The sequence below is a fragment of the Pelobates fuscus genome, chromosome 2 (assembly GCF_036172605.1).
Source record: "Pelobates fuscus isolate aPelFus1 chromosome 2, aPelFus1.pri, whole genome shotgun sequence".
Classification (NCBI taxonomy): domain Eukaryota; kingdom Metazoa; phylum Chordata; class Amphibia; order Anura; family Pelobatidae; genus Pelobates; species Pelobates fuscus.
Genome location: NC_086318.1, coordinates 177,947,905 through 177,965,373, shown reverse-complemented (window position 1 = coordinate 177,965,373; position 17,469 = coordinate 177,947,905). Strand labels below are relative to the sequence as shown.

Genomic DNA, 17,469 nt, shown 5'->3' with positions numbered 1-17,469 from the left:
CGGGGGGGACAATAGGTCCCCCCCTTATTGTTAATTTTAGGGCCCCCACCCACCGCTCAGGGGTGGGGGCCGGGGGGGGACAATAGGTCCCCCCTTATTGTTAATTTTAGGGCCCCCACCCACCGCTCAGGGGTGGGGGCTGGGGGGACAATAGGTCCCCCCCTTATTGTTAATTTTAGGGCCCCCACCCACCGCTCAGGGGTGGGGGCCGGGGGGGACAATAGGTCCCCCCCTATTGTTAATTTTAGGGCCCCCACCCACCGCTCAGGGGTGGGGGCCGGGGGGGGACAATAGGTCCCCCCCTTATTGTTAATTTTAGGGCCCCCACCCACCGCCCAGGGGTGGGGGCCGGGGGGGGACAATAGGTCCCCCCCTTATTGTTATTTTTAGGGCCCCCACCCGCCGCACAGGGGTGGGGGCCGGAGAGGGGGAGGACAGTAGGTCCCCCCCTCATTATTTTTATGGCCCCCACCCGCCGCCCAGGGGTGGGGGCCGGGGGGGGGACAGTAGCCCCCCCTCATTATCATTATGGCCCCCACCCGCCGCACAGGGGTGGGGGCCGGGGCGGAGGACAGTAGGTCCCCCCCCCTCATTATCATTATGGCTCCCACCCTAACCCAGGGGTGGGGGCCGGGGGAGGGGAAGGAGAGTATGTCTTCTCCCCCCCCCTTCAACCACTATTGTGGGTTTTAAAATTCGCCTGCCTATTGAAGGCTATGGCGGTTCGCATGGTTCGCAGGTTCACGAACATTTGCGGACGTTCGCGTCCGCCGTTCGCGAACCGAAAATTCTATGTTCGCGACATCACTACTCTTTAGAATAAGTCTAGTTGAGCATGCCACATCCACATGGGGTGATAACAAGTCAATTAATTACAGCAATTAATATGTTTATGCAGGGTTCTACAAAAAACAAATGAGAAATGTTGTGATGTCAGTATTGTTAACATTTGGAGTAAATCTTGGTAGAATTAAAATGTATATACAAGATTTATAACGCAGATTGAACACTCATGAAGGGTTTATACTGTCCATGGAGTATTAGCTGTGTATGAACAATGTATGTATATTTCTATGCTCGGGATTAACACGTGCATTGAGTGTTTATGGTAAGTTGTTGATGCTAAAGGCAAAAAGGTTTATTTTTGTTAAATGTGAGTGCTTCAAGTCAACTATGGGAGATGGACTGCTGCATTCAAAATGATGACAGTATTCAGCAAGTTTCCATGCATGCAGCTGGGTCGGCTGGATAGGTTTGAGATCCCAGGCAGGGAACTTGCAGTTAAAGGATCACTATAGGGACAGGAACACAAACATGTATTCCTGGCACAATAGGGATAAAATCACCATCTAGCCTCCCTGGGCCCCTCATGTCTCCATAAATATAGCAAAATCTTACTGTATTCAAGCCAGAAGCTGTAACTCTGCATGCTGTTTGCCTCAGCAAAACAAGCAGTCTGCTGACATCATCAGAAGTGGTAGGCTGATCCAATTACAGTGCTTCCCCATAGGATTGTCTGAGACTGACAAAGAGGCAGATCAGTGTCCCTTTAAGGTATTGGTCAAAAGATCATCTTCTGACACCGGAGTGCAATATGGAAGTAAGATTCCCTGCATTTATTTTGCCTCTCGGGCTAGAGAGGTATAACAGGAGACTCAGCCCCCTTACCTTTTAACAATTTGGAAAGCCCAGCCCAACCTTGGTACAGAGAATAGTAGAGAAGCATCTTTTGATACAGATTGTCTTTGATAGGAATGCTAGTATGCTGCAGATTACATACTCACAACTATTGACCTTCAAATAATTCCTGGTATCAGGCCTTGACCTGACTGGGAACAATATTTGAAGATTTGGAATTCTTTGCAGGTCAAAAATATCCACTAGGGGGGCGGGGCCTGACAGCCAAGATGGCCGGACGTGCTCTCTGAGAGCTCCTGCACCAGCGGGCATAATAACGAGGATTCTATATAACCACATACTGCCAGCAGCACACGGAGCCCATAGGGAGATGCAGCACAACACACGGAACGGTATGATACCTTTCAAGCACCGACAAGCAAAGCAAAAGCCTGAACCTGCCATGCGGCCTGCACAGAAATGGGGCCTGAGGCATGGGGGAGACGGCCGATCCCCCTGCACGGACCCCACCTGTAAGCAAGAAGCGGACGCTGCCCCGCTGCCCCCCCCTCTGGACCGGCGGGGGATATCCCGGTCCTCGCTGGGGATGATTACCCCCACCACTCGGCTTCATCAAGCAACTAGACCGGCGGCTAACCAAGCCTGTTAGAGCCCAAGCAAGATGGCTGCTCGAGCGAGACCCGCGACAAAACGCACCCTCACGAAACTACCTACACTAACCCCTGAATTTTTTCATCGGCTTTGCACCAACTTCTTGGCAAAACACCACCTCAAGGGTCAGTCTTTCCAGCTAATAGTAAAGGGGATGGTGGCATGGATTCGCCCGGCCACCCGGCGCCGCCTGTGTAGCTACTCAAACCGCGCCCCCAGAGCAACCTTCAGACGGAGACTGGACGGGCGATCCAGATGGTGGGAAACGAAGACAAGCCCTGCAAGCACTCACACTTCGCTGAGCGGGACCGCCAAACAGACCCAATTCACCCACCGCTTAGCAGCACCGGCAACCGCTGAACATCGCAGATTGCAAGCCACAGCCTGTTCGGGGATGACCACCGCTCACAATCAAGCCGGATGCCAGAACAGCAAGATCGCAGCCCTCACCCAAACCTGGAATAAACCGGAGGGCGAGAAACCGAGGGGTTGGAGCCTGCCGCAAACCATCACGCGGGGTTGTAGAGTGAACTACCCCCTGAAGCACACCAGCGGCATCGGTGCAGTATTCAGAGCAGACCGCAAAGCAACAGGGCCCATTCTCAGCCAGCAGAGGAAGGGACCCCCAGAGACTTTCGGGTCTGTGCCGTTTCAATGCCGACCACAGGAGTCGGATGATCTCCACTGATACACGGCGACCCGAACTGTGGCCACGCCATTACGACCATCAGCCACAGGGGACTTTGTCCGGTGCTAATCTCCCTATACTAAGCGTAATTGGCAAATTTAGCCGAGCGAGCTTACACTCTAGTTTATTTCCATGTTGAAATGCTATGTTGAATTTTATACCCACTGTGAATACACCTGTTAGCAATGTTGTGTAACACCTGTAAGCCTAGCATATCTCACACTACAGATAGCTCAGGAACTCACACAGACACCTAAACAGCATAAAACTCCTTTGTTAAGGTTATACGCCTGCATAGTCTACTGTTTTTACAAACGTGGAAGTACAAGCCAGAGCACCAGCGAAGAGATGCGTAAGCGCCTCACTTCATGATACAGATATAGACATCACCAGCATCAACCTGTCTATCAGACTAACACTGTAAATCCTTATAAAATGTGTGATACTAACCTAATCCACACTCTGACCAAGCATGTATATAGCATAGTTATACACGTACAGTTGAAGCTATAATGTTAAAGCTATATTGTTAAAACAGCTTATCACATTATAATTAATATACTATAAAATTGTGCCTGATAATCACATGCCCCGCATGTTACGCAAGGGAAATGCTTGAAGAATGCTTTTGGGGCACTTCGGGCCTATATGTATTGTCTTTATGCACTGCAAAAAAAAAAATAATAATAAAAAAAATATATATATATCCACTAGGGCATGGACTGTTATGACAGACAGTTGTGTGTTGTCAGTCTGAAGACTTTTTTTCAATTTAACTTGTAGCACCTGCAGAATCTAAGCATGGTTGGCCAATTGCTGATTCCAAACAGTAATGGTTACCACTATGTGAAGGCTCAATATGACTTAATTATTATTAGAAGGCACCAATGGCCCTGCTTAAACTAAGTTGCCCCGGAAATGGAGACAGTCATTATGTGGTTAAAAAAAATAAACTAAAGAAGGAAACTGGGGTTAGCCAAAAAGGAACATAAAGCATTAACTATTACAAATTGGATAACAGGGTTCTGTCATACTGAATTCATAAGTCAGGGAAGAGGTTGCAGACCTGCAAGAAGAGAGATTAGGGGTCACAAATGCAGTCATCAAATATAGGTGTGGGTAGGGCAACAGAGAAGATGCCCAGACTGACAGACAAACAGCTGGAGCCTGGGGATTTTAAGGCTGGGCCCAAATCATAACAGAAGAAATATTGTAGACTGCTGTAGCCTGTATCCACTAGAGAAGGCAGGAGAAACTCCACATTTTTTATGATCTCAGAAGCAAAATAAATCAGAGATAGTACTGGCATTGAAAGACAGCCATGAAGCAGGACACAAACCTTCTTACCCAGAGCCCACTTGGACACTCAGAATCTGATCCTAAGATTGAATTAAAGGGCCTCAACAAGCATTACAAATGTGACTTACAAGAAAAAAAAAATTAAAATGGGGGGTGGGGGGAGCGTGGCGTCAAGGAGCTGTATTGTACTGACCAGACAGACAGATCCAGTTTATTACACTTCCTATTGCTGGTGCTATGCACTGGATGTCCAGAATTACCCTTTATACTTGTGCACTTTATATGCACATGAATAAAAAAAAAAACTACATTTGCACACTGGATTTTTGTCTCAGTGTTTTTCTGTAAGCTGTATCAACATTTCTTTTTTTTTCACATTGTGGTTTATCAGACAGCCGTGAAGCCTACACGTCCTATATGCTTCTGATGTCTCGCTTGTCCCTTCCCATTTGTAAGCTTATAAGCAGGGCTTGGAAAAAAAAAATGTATTTTGTTGTTTCTGTTTTAATAGCCTTTTACTCGTTGTATTATATTCTGTGGAATTTGTTGGTTCTTTACAAATTAACATTAATATTAATAATAATTTAAATGTATCCATTTACAGACATAGGCTCAGGTGATATGTTCTTGCCATATTTCAGTAATATTGGGCATCTCAGATTAAAATATACTTTAGATTAGTTTTAGGAATGATAACTAATTAGGATATGGATTTATAGTATGATTTATTGACAAATCGGATCAACCTTTCTATGCGTTTATCCTTGACCATGGGTAAGAAACTAAACAAAAAAAAGTTATCCACTGATCGATGAATATTGAATTAGATTTAATTCTAGGTCACTTGTATGTATCCGACCAGAGCTCATTTAAATAGGAATTGTGTTCAGGCAATTTTACTCACATGCATGAATAATAATGAGCTGATTAAGCTAGGTTTCTATAGCCTCACCTATGGCTGCTGTTGGCTGTCTTTGGTTGGTCATAATGTGACATAGCTTGGGAAAAAGCAATTACAGAGAGTCACTGTAACAATATTATCTCACTGTAACAATGTGTTTAAATTGCATTTTATCTTAGCTATTTTATTCAGCAACAAAAAACAATTGTTCCAATGTACAATATTGATTTTTCATGTAATTACCAAAATTAATCTGAAGAAAATGACATTGAGAATCTAGATTTATACTGACAGTTTTGGGTTGTTGTTTTTTTTTTTATTATTTTTTATTATTATTTTGTAATTTTTTTATTCGGGAAGTAGAAATTAAATAATCCAGTATTCTTGCAGTCATGACTACACACATTTGATTTAATTAAATGTACACATCTCATTAGAATGGTTATCTAGCCATAGCTTTAATATTGCTTTTACTTCATCTCAGTGAATCTAAAAGCAATATGGAACTTGAGGGGGTTAAACGATATATATAGAACTTCATGTACTCCATTCTCTAGATATATGAGCCTCAAGATATATAAGGAAGTCTAGCTATATCTCTAGTTATAATGGTTTAAAAGATGACATATTAATCTGTAAAAAATAAAGATGAATGTGAATATATGGCAGGTCCTCTGAATTAGCTAAGTATGTGTGGATCACTTATACTCCCTCCTAGATCTTGTCTTGAAACAGCTCAGGGAAATAGCATACAGCTCAGTTTCTAAAAGGGTGAGGTGGGCTACCAGGTTCTGGGGGAGAAGCAGGGAGATGGATACAAATAAGCAAGGGATGCTTCTCTTAATGATACAGTGACTGGGGGAGAAGCAAACAAGTCCCTCTGCTGCCACAACAGAAAACACACTAGCAAGACTTCATTCGCATCTCTCAGTGACAGCCGCAGGGGGTCCCCTTTGCATCTCCTCCCTCTTAACCACCCGGCAGCTCCTCGGACTGCAAAGAAAGAGAAACAAAGAGGACAGGGAGAGGGAGAGAGAGAGAGAGAGAGAGAGAGAGAGGGAGAGAGAGGGAGAGGGAGAGGGAGAGAGAGAGAGAGGGAGGGGAGGGGGAGAAGCAGACTGAATCAGGAAACAAGCAATCAAACTCAACCACAGCCAATGCATCACTGAGGCTCGCTTATTATAGACACAGCCCAACTCTGTACAGCTTCGTGTGCAGCACCAGCAATAAGACAGGAGGGAGAGAAACAAAGTAAATAAGGGATGCACTAAATCTGTGTGAGCTCAGCTCTCTCCATCAAGCAACATCCAGCAGGAGATGGAGGAAAGGCTGAGTGCCCAGGATTCTGGGATTCTTCCCACATGGATGCTGAAGTAGAGTAGAAGTTTAGGGACCACAATGAGCTCTGTGCATCCTTCCAGCCTTGCCTACAGAAGGAGAGCCCCATGCAGCTCACTCTGCCTTCTGCGATGTGTTACTAGCCAGCCAATGGCACACAACCCTCTGCAATCAACACAAGCTAATGTGGTACCCTTCCTGGCAAAACTGTGACAATGACAACAGGCTGCAAGTCTGCTTTCACAGAGCTCAGAAGCCAAAGAGGTCACAGACCAATGGTACTATAGTGACCCGGGTCTCCTGCCAAGTGAAGAACGGATCTCTGTGCTGAGGGAACCAGTGACATATTATTGCTGGAGGATTCCAAACGTTCCATGAGAAAGATTGGTCTGTGTTCTGGATAATTATTTATTCCGTTGGTTTGGAGTTTCTAAACGTGTTCCACAAATCCAGCCTTGATGGAGTAAAGCGGCGCCTGCCATTTCCTAAATGTTCATGTAGTAATAGCACTAACAGCATTCTCCCAAAATTAGGCAACTCTGAAGACTGCAAGGGGGTTGTTAAGGGCAGTAAGCTCCTGTTTCCTTTCTGAGATTGTCTCTCACTTTCCTGGGCAGCAGGATGAAGTCTGCCTTGTACAGTCGTTTCTTTATTCTTCTCCCCTGGGTATTGATTGTTGTGATTATTATAGACTCTGACACAAGGAAGCCCTCTAGTTCCAGCAGGCTTCCCTCTGCCAGGCATTACTCCCCTTATTGGAACCGTAGAGTTGGTCGCTCAGCTTTGATGAGACCCCAGCCCAGTGACACCAGCGTGGGTACATGGGCCACTCACCAGGAGCAAGTGTCCATCCCTGGAGTCCAGAAGATGAAGAATGACACCTTGCCTATAATATACGCAATTACCCCAACCTACAGTCGGCCAGTGCAAAAGGCTGAGCTCACTCGGCTGGCCAACACGTTTCGACAGGTGGCTGGCTTGCACTGGATAGTGGTGGAGGACTCTCCGCAGCCCACTGAGCTGGTCAACCGCTTCTTGGCCAGGGCCGGTGTGAGAGCCACTCACCTGCATGTCCCCACCCCACGGAGGTACAAGCGGGCTGGTCTCCCCAGGGCCACAGAGCAAAGGAATGCAGGACTCACCTGGCTGAGGCAACAATACCAAACACAGCTCCTCCACCGCCAAACCACTGCACCTGGCTCCTCTCCACACCTGCCCAACATCTCTGGGGTAGTCTTCTTCGCAGACGATGACAATACTTACAGTCTGGAGCTTTTTCAGGAGGTATTTCAGCTTTATATGTGCTTTTAGCTCTTCCATTACATTTCATAGTTATTATTTTAGCATTATTATTCATTTTATATGTATTACTCCTTGGTCCTAGAGTCGTGTAGGAAACAACTACCTTACGAATTTCCATAAATGTTGATAGTATATGCGAGAGAACAAGACGTTTGCCGTTTCAGAAATCTACATATAATTGATACTAGAGGCGATGTAAAGCACATAGAGGTTAAATGGGTTGCACAGCCTTCCTCCCCATTGCACATGTTATTTTACATACATATTGACATGTGAGTGTGAGAATGGCATTTGAAGTTGCAGATATCTACATATCATTAAGTCTGGTGCTGATGCATTGCAAGCAGAGGTTAAATGGGATGCACAGTCTTCGCTTCCAGCACTCACTTTACTTTCAGCACTATCTAAATAGACAGCTCCCAGACCTCTCTTATTACTACTGCTGCTGCTGCCTCTGGCAAACTTTCTAAAGCCTCTAACACCCTGCTGCTCTCTTCCTCTAAGAGCTATCCATTACTGCTTTCTAGGTGCTGTGCTTGGAATTTGAAATCTCAGAAGTGCTTGATGCAATGCACAGAACATTAATATAGAGCTTTATACATTTGGTGTCTGTAGTAGAATTCCCCCATGTGGCTTAGTGTAATGAACTTGCTTGGTGATGTGGGTTAATGTTACTAACAAGAATTGTTTTCAAGTAAGAATTGCTGCAGATCACTTTATTGCTTTGTTTTTTTTTGTTTGCAGTTTTTCCTGTCTCTAATTTTTTTAAAGATCCATGTGCTCAAATGGTTGTATTTGAAGGGTTATTGGTTGCCCAAACCTTTATTAGAGGTTTTTCAGGGATATAAATAATGTAAAAATGTATCAGCTGTGTTCTCGATCTTGATTCCTTGTAGCTCTGTCTCACTTTTGAAGTGTGAATATGCATTTGCATTTGTACGATTCTATAGTGTGTACAGCATTCTAGTGCATAATTCTATCACATCAATGCTTTAAAACAGCATATATTCTGACATAGTTGGCAATGTTTCAGGCCAATAAAAGACACACACTGGCTGTGGCTAACATAGTGTTCAGTACCTTGGAGAGTTGCTTCTTTTTTGAAATCTTCATTTAATATTTTATAGGAATTACTAATAAAAAAGCAATATTTACAGATTTTCCCCTATCAGTTCTGAGTTGGGCTGAATGCATACTCAATACACAGCTCTTGGCACCAATGATCTTTTTATCTGGTTGTTGCTCTTTTATCTTATGATAGAAAACCAAGATTATGAAGCACCACAAGCATTATTATTTAATAGTGGTGCTACTGAAATCAACATATATTTAATAAGCACACAAAAATCAGCATACTCAAAACAAAAACAAAAAACATTTTGAATATTTTAAGGTTATGAATTCATACCCAAAGTGCAAAATATGGTCATTTAATACAATGTATGGTGTTTGTGAGCCATACCCATCGCAGAGTGCCTAACAATAAGTAACAATATTAGTGTGCCCTAATTTAATTTTGGCATTGTAGACAACTATGTAACTTTCCACTGAGTACACGGTAGTCTTTACTGCATGGTCTCCTTCAAGAAATACTCCTATTTGATGCATTCCAGAGCACTTGTTATTATGAGGTACCTTCGTGTGGATGGGTTGGTGCCTAACCCAAGGAGTGTTTTGGTAGAAAGACCCTTAACAGCACACCAGAAAGATGCTAAACCTAATATAGTGGCAGCTAAGTAATGATTAATCACTGGTTGTACATATAACAGAAATAAATACTGACAGAAATAAAGTACCAATGGGAATAGCTTTGCCATTATCAAAAAGTAATTGAACAAGTTATATGGAATGTTGTTGTCATTGTATTAAAAAAATTAAAAGTGTAATACAATTTAGATCAATTTCTTAAGCTACAATGTTCTATTGTCTACAATGTTCTATTGTCTACTGTAAAAGTATTAATTTGGAAAAAAAGGAAATATATATGGAAAATGAATGTAACCAATGAATATGGGTAAACAGTGTGTACTTCTCTTTATGTGTGTGTATACACAAGAGTGTGGGTAGGTCAGTGTGTGTGTTTTGTTTTTGTTTTTGTTAACCAATAGCACTGAAATTGAGTTGTTTTATAAATAGTAAGTTAAATACCTACAAAAACAGGTTTTAAAAACTGGAAGGCATCCAAAAATGCTTGTGCATTACATTGGCATATTTCACATTATTACTATTATTATCATTTATATAACAACCATACAGCATTAAGTTAAGCTTGTAAAAAAAAATCTGGTTTGACACATAGAAACAAACTGATACGCTACTTTGGAGAACCCTGGCTTCAAGCCTGTAATTTAAGGAGGAAGGGAAGCTTAAATATACGGTGGAGAAGAAGTTTGCAATTTAAGGAGGGTAAACACTTGTAAATTAAGTTAAAGCGGCACTGTCATGCCGAACTTACCTTTCCTCAATCTCTTCCTCTTCTCCCCCTCTCTCGGGATCTGTTATTCTTTTCTTCCTGTCTTCTTTAGTTTTCTTTAAAATCATAAGACAATGTAGGGACTCTGTCTTATGGAGGATTCCTCCGCTTGACCAGCTCTGACCAGCGGAGGAGCAAAGTGTGCTTCATTTCCGCTGGTCAGACCAATTTTCCCATGATCCCTAGCTTTCCTCCCAGTTCCCACAATGCTTCCTGTCAGTATTGCCGAACGTCCTGTCACTTAGACAGAATGCCGGAAAAACTGCCGAATTGCATCCTAACAGAATGAGCACTGTTTCTCCATTGGTGTTAGGAAGCAATTCGGTACTTTGTTCGGATCGGAATTTCATTCAAATGAATGAAACTCCGATCCTATTCATTGCTGTGGCTGCATCTTGCAGCCGCTTAGTAGATAACTCCCTAATTCCCACGGTATCAGGGAGCTATCTACTAAAAGGCTGAAAGACCTAAATTGGTCTTTCAGCCAAATTTACTAACACTAAGTAAAAATGACTTGGTATTAGTAAATAATATGCCCCTACTCGCTATACCGCGAGTAGGGGCATGTCTAGTAAGTGGGGGTGGGGGCTGTAAAGTAAAATAAGGGAGGGAGACCTATTGTCCCCTCCCCCCCGGCCCCCACCCCTGAGCGGTGGGTGGGGGCCATAAAGATAATGAGGGGGGGGGACCTACTGTCCTCCCCCCCGGCCCCCACCCCTGGGCGGCGGGTGGGGGCCATAATGGTAATAAAGGGGGGGGACCTACTGTCCACCCCCCTGGCCCCCACCCCTGGGCGGTGGGTGGGGGCCATGATAGTAGTAGGGAGGGGACCTACTGTCCTCCCCCCCGGCCCCCACCCCTGGCCGGCGGGTGGGGGCCATAATGGTAATAAGAGGGGGGGGACCTACTGTCCTCCCCCCCCCGGCCCCCACCCCTGGGCGGCGGGTGGGGGCCATAATGGTAATAAGAGGGGGGGGGACCTACTGTCCTCCACCCCCCGGCCCCCACCCCTGGGCGGCGGGTGGGGGCCATAATAGTAGTAGGGGGGGGGACCTACTGTCCTCCCCCCCGGCCCCCACCCCTGGCCGGCGGGTGGGGGCCATAATGGTAATAAGAGGGGGGGACCTACTGTCCTCCCCCCTCCCCGGCCCCCACCCCTGGGGGGCGGGTGGGGGCCATAATAGTAGTAGGGGGGGGACCTACTGTCCTCCCCCCCGGCCCCCACCCCTGGCCGGCGGGTGGGGACCATAATGGTAATAAGAGGGGGGGGGACCTACTGTCCTCCCCCCGGCCCCCACCCCTGGGCGGCGGGTGGGGGCCATCATAGTAATAAGGAGGGGGGGGCCTACTGCCCCCCCGGCCCCCACCCCTGGGCGGCGTGTGGGGGCACTAAGTAAATTCCCCCCCCCCCATCAAGGTGACTAGGGGTGCCCAAGCCCCTAGTCACCCACCCCCCACCCAAATAAAAAATGCCCCTACCTACCCCCCTCACCCTAAAAAATAGTGAGGGGGGAATAAAATTGCTAACCTGTAAAGTAAAATTAAACTTACCATTCGACGTCTTCTTTTTTCTAAAATCTTCATTTTTCAGCCCCAAAAAAGGCCAAATAAAAAACCATCATAGCCGTCGAACTAAAAATAAAATAAAAAACCCGAGCGCAAAAAAAAAAAAAACCTGACGAAAAAGAAAAAACCCGAGCGCACATAAAAATAATGCATCTTCACCCATGGAGGGCTCCGCGCAGACTGAGCTCCGCAGGGCGGGGCAAGGCTAATAAAGCCTTGCCCCGCCCTGCAATTAGCCTAAGAACACTCTGATTGGTGGGTTTAAGCCAATCAGAGTGCTCTTTGTCATTTTACAAGCGTGGGAAAGTTCTTTGGAATTTTCCCACGCTTGTAAAATGACACAGAGCACTGTGATTGGATGGCTTGAAATCCATCCAATCACAGTGCTCTGTGTCATTTTACAAGCGTGGGAAAGTTATTTGGAATTTTCCCACGCTTGTAAAATGACACAGAGCACTGTGATTGGATGGATTTCAAGCCATCCAATCACAGTGCTCTGTGTCATTTTACAAGCGTGGGAAAATTCTTTGGATTTCAAGCCATCCAATCACAGTGCTCTGTGTCATTTTACAAGCGTGGGAAAATTCCAAAGAACTTTCCCACGCTTGTAAAATGACAAAGAGCACTCTGATTGGCTTAAGCCCACCAATCAGAGTGTTCTTAGGCTAATTGCAGGGCGGGGCAAGGCTTTATAAGCCTTGCCCCACCCTGCGGAGCTCAGTCTGCGCGGAGCCCTCCATGGGTGAAGATGGATAATTTTTTTGTGCGCTCGGGTTTTTTCTTTTTCGTCTGGTTTTTTTTTTGCGCTCGGGTTTTTTATTTTATTTTTAGTTCGACGGCTATGATGGTTTTTTATTTGGCCTTTTTTGGGGCTGAAAATGAAGATTTTAGAAAAAAGAAGACGTCGAATGGTAAGTTTAATTTTACTTTACAGGTTAGCAATTTTATTCCCCCCTCACTATTTTTTAGGGTGAGGGGGGTAGGTAGGGGCATTTTTTATTTGGGTGGGGGGTGGGTGACTAGGGGCTTGGGCACCCCTAGTCACCTTGATGGGGGGGGGGATTTACTTAGTGCCCCCTTTTACCATTAGGGCCCCCACCCGCCGCCCAGGGGTGGGGGTCGGGGGCTGGAGGACAGTAGGTCCCCCCCCCCTTATTACTATTATGGCCCCCACCCGCCGCCCAGGGGTGGGGGCCGGGGGGGAGGACAGTAGGTCCCCCCCCTATTACTATTATGGCCCCCACCCGCCGCCCTGGGGTGGGGGCCGGGGGGTGGAGGACAGTAGGTCCCCCCCTTATTACTATTATGGCCCCCACCCGCCGCCCAGGGGTGGGGGCCGGGGGGGGGAGGACAGTAGGTCCCCCCCCTATTACTATTATGGCCCCCACCCGCCGCCCAGGGGTGGGGGCCGGGGGGTGGAGGACAGTAGGTCCCTCCCCCTTATTACTATTATGGCCCCCACCCGCCGCCCAGGGGTGGGGGCCTGAGGGGAGGACAGTAGGTCCCCCCTCATTCCCATTATGGCCCCCACCCGCCGTCCAGGGGTGGGGGCCGGCGGGGGAGGACAGTAGGTCCCCCGTCCCCCCCTTATTACCCTTTTTTTTTTTTTTACAGTGAGCAGCCACAGGCTGCTCACTGTTTAGTGGACATGCCCCTACTCGCGGTATAGCGAGTAGGGGCATTGGGGAGATTTTAATCTCCCTTGTGCTATTATGGGGGTCATATTGACCCCCATAGAGTGAGGAGGGGACCTGGGGGGCTTATGAAGTGGTGGGGAGCACTGCTCCCTGCCGCTTCTGTCTTTACATATTGCAAGGAGGGAGCTGCGTGCCGGTAGCTCCCTCCTTGTAATAAACCGAACAAACAAACGAACACTGATACACAGTGTTAGTTTGTTCGTCTGATTTTTTCTATTCATTCGTCTGTCTGATGAATGAATGAATAGGTGAAATTCCCGTTCGCATGTCCAGATGTTTCACTGGGCATGTGCGGGAATCTCAGGGCTATCTAGTGTGGGTAGATGACGTGTCCCACAGGGACTTCACCTACCCACACAAAGATGGCGGCGCCCTGAATATAGATCGGGGCAGAAAATAAAGAATAAAAAATAGGTAATGTGGGGGGCATAGGGGCATTTGGGGGTGACTAGGGGGTCGATTGGATGTAGTTGAGGCGGGAGGGGGGTTAAAAAAAAATTAAAATTCGGCATGACAGTGCCGCTTTAAAGGTGACTATAACACGAATGCAATATTTAAATTCTACATTTTGTGGAATACACTATGCAAGTTTGAAGGAAAAGTTTATAGTAAAAATACAAATATATATTTTAGCAAATGATAAAGGTTTTGATGTATATTTAGAATTTAATGATCTGTGTGTTTTGAAGTTTAACACCACACTGTATTAGTGGTACAAAGCAATCAGTGCATCTAACGTCTTGAACTGTACTAGACAGATTATATAGTAAATTACATTTTCTCCTCCCAGTCATATACATGTGCTTCCCATTTCCACTCAAATTGTAACCCTTTTAAAATATTGCTATAACTACTGCACTTAATGTAGCTTAGTATACCTATTAGATTTTAAACTATTTCCTACATTGACGGTGGAGCAATTGTCCCAATTAAATAGACCAATAACAGAATCTGAAGTAGAAGAGACTATAAACAAATTAAAAAGAAACAAGGCCCCTGGCCCAGATGGCTTTATAGACTTGTTCTACAGACAATATAAAAACTAATAACTCTGAAACTGACTGAATTATTTAATAACTTTATGGTTACAGGAGTAATACCGAAATAAATGCTAAAAGCAAACATTCTCCCAATATTAAAACAAGATAAAAATCCATATGAAATAACAAACTACAGACCAATTGCACTCCTTAATATCGATTATTATTATTATATTATTTATAGAGCGCCGTCAAATTCCGCAGCGCTTTACAATGGGTGGACGAACAGACATGTAGTTGTAACCAGACAAGTTGGACACACAGGAACAGAGGGGTTGAGGGCCCTGCTCAATGAGCTTACATGCTAGAGGGAGTGGGGTAAAATGACACAAAAGGTAAGGATAGTATTAGACTAGTGACAGTTGCAGAAGAGGAATCAGTTGGGAGCTATTAAGAGTTTCATTGATACGCTTTTATAAGTTATATGCATCAATTTTGGCGAATAGAATTAAGCTTATAATTTCAAAGTTGATCTCAGAGGATCAAGTCGGTTTTAAATCGGAGATATACACAAGTAACCCTATAAGGAAAATCATAAACATATACGAAATAATCCACACAAAAAAATGCCCCTTTTAACGTTGGCCCTAGACAGAGAGAAAGCCTTCAATAGGATCAACTGGAACTACATAAAGGAGGTGCTAAAGACTTTTGGTTTTTAAGGCAATATTAGCCAAGCAATTATGGCGCTATATTCAGCTCTTGCAGGCAGAATTATAGGACATGGGATTTATTCGGATTGGTTTGACATGGGTAATAGAACCCGCCAGGGATGTCCTCTCTCACCTCTCTTATATATACTCTCGGCTGAACCTCTAGCAATAGATATCTGCTCTAATCAAAAAATAAAGGGATACAATTTTAAAAATGGAGAAATAAAGATAAGTCAATATGCAGATGACACTTTGCTGACTCTTATGAAACCACACAGCTCTACCAAAGAAGCAATGCAGTCCATACAAAAATTTGGTAGCGTTTCTAATTATAAGTTAAACATGACAAAGAAGGAGCAAGAAATTAAAGAATTAGATAGGGAATATGGATTTAGATGGGAAAAAAGAGCTATAAATATTTAGGGGCTAATATTACAGCACATCCCCAAAAAAATAATCAAAGCTAATTTCTGTCCGTTATTAAGGGGGACTTATCATTCTTTGTAATTATGGAGAACTCTAGAGATATTGTGGTGGTGTAGGGTTAATATATTGAAATCATATATTCTACCAAAATACATTTATTTTTTCAGAATGATATCATTGGAGGTTCCTATGCCCTGGCTAAAAATGCTTAATAAAGCTTTCTCTAAATTTGTATGGCTTGGAAGAAAGCCTAAGATAAGCTCAAATCTTTTATCCCTGAATAAAAAAGATGGAGGAATATGCTTCCCGGATATTTGTTTATACCAGAGGGCAGCATTTAGAGAATTAGAAATCTCAAGTATGGTGCGCTTTGGAAGAAGCTTATTTTAAAAACTCAGTATAAGTTGATTGATATCATAGAGGGACAAACTAAATACTCCCCTCTTTTCCAACACAATTTATGATGTATTTGTAGGTTAATATAGATCTAAATGTATGGATAAATAATGATATTGTAAAGATATTTAATATACTGGATGGAATCAAAGCTAGAACATTTTGTGATCTCCCCAAAGGTACAGATATTTAATTACATCAGAGTTAGAAGCTTCATTATGGTAACATTGCCAAAGGAACCCTATGCAGACTCCTTTAACCCCTTAAGGACACATGACATGTGTGACATGTCATGATTCCCTTTTATTCCAGAAGTTTGGTCCTTAAGGGGTTAAGAAACTCAGCAATATCATAAAGATAGGAAAGGGTGGCAAGCTATTAGCGAGATGTGCAGAAGTATTAAAGGCAATTAAAAGGCCGCTAAGTCCTAGGGGTCTTGGTAGCTGGGGGAAAGACCTTTAAATTGTTATTAATCTAAATCAGGGATGTCGAACATGCGCCCCCCCAGATGTTGCTGAACTACAACTCCCATGATTCTTTCAATGAAACAGATAGCCAGGGAATCATGGGAGTTGTAGTTCAGCAACATCTGGGGGGCCGCACGTTCGACATCCCTGATCTAAATGATTGGTATTCCGCTCTCTAGGATATAAACTCTATGGTACACTGCTTAAATTTAATAGAAATACAATATAAACTGTCTTGTGTATTTGACCCCTGCTCGAATGGCAAAAATGTATCCTGAAGAGAATCTTTTCTGTTGGAGATGTGGACAACCAGAGGCGAATGAAAGACACATTTGGTGGGATTGCCCCATAATCCAATCTGGTTGGCAACAGATAATTTTAAATATTAATAGACTCTTAGACATACGACAGAGATGGAAACCGGATATGGTGTTGCTACATCTCAATATACCATCAATGCCTTATAATTAAAAATGCCTATTGGTGCATATACTACTAGCGTTTAAATTATCTATAGCCAGAAACTGGAAAACTCCACGGGTAGAAACATGGCAATATATAAAACAATGTAAAATGGAGAAAGGTATTGCCTCTATATTTTGCATTAACCCCCAAAAATATAAAATGTGTGATGAATGGATCAAAAAGTTAGATATTACATCGTGAAAAGATACCATTTTTATTTCAATCACTACCCAATTATTGTGAATATGAAGAGTAGGTACAAACTAGCCTTTTAGTTTCCTCTATTGAGACGAATATATATAATTTTTTAACACATGGCGTACTGGCGATACACGCAGACGGTCTGTTAAACCTGCCACCCTTTACTCCCTGGGTCCATTAAACTGAATATGTCACTTGTCTGTAATGTTAGTTAAGCCCTTAAGATCGTGTAATTTGATAACTGCCAAGCAACTAGGCTTACTGTGGT

General features: G+C 44.2%; 1 protein-coding gene across 1 annotated transcript in view; it reads left to right on the top strand.

The window, feature by feature from the left end:
* The first annotated feature begins 6,272 nt into the window (after positions 1–6,272).
* Positions 6,273–17,469, top strand: part of B3GAT2 (beta-1,3-glucuronyltransferase 2) — a 147,227-nt gene continuing 136,030 nt past the window's right edge. Inside the window, exon 1 of the mRNA XM_063442980.1 lies at positions 6,273–7,799. Coding sequence (XP_063299050.1) covers positions 7,137–7,799 — 663 coding nt within the window. The 5' untranslated portion in view covers positions 6,273–7,136. The remainder of the gene's footprint in view (positions 7,800–17,469) is intronic.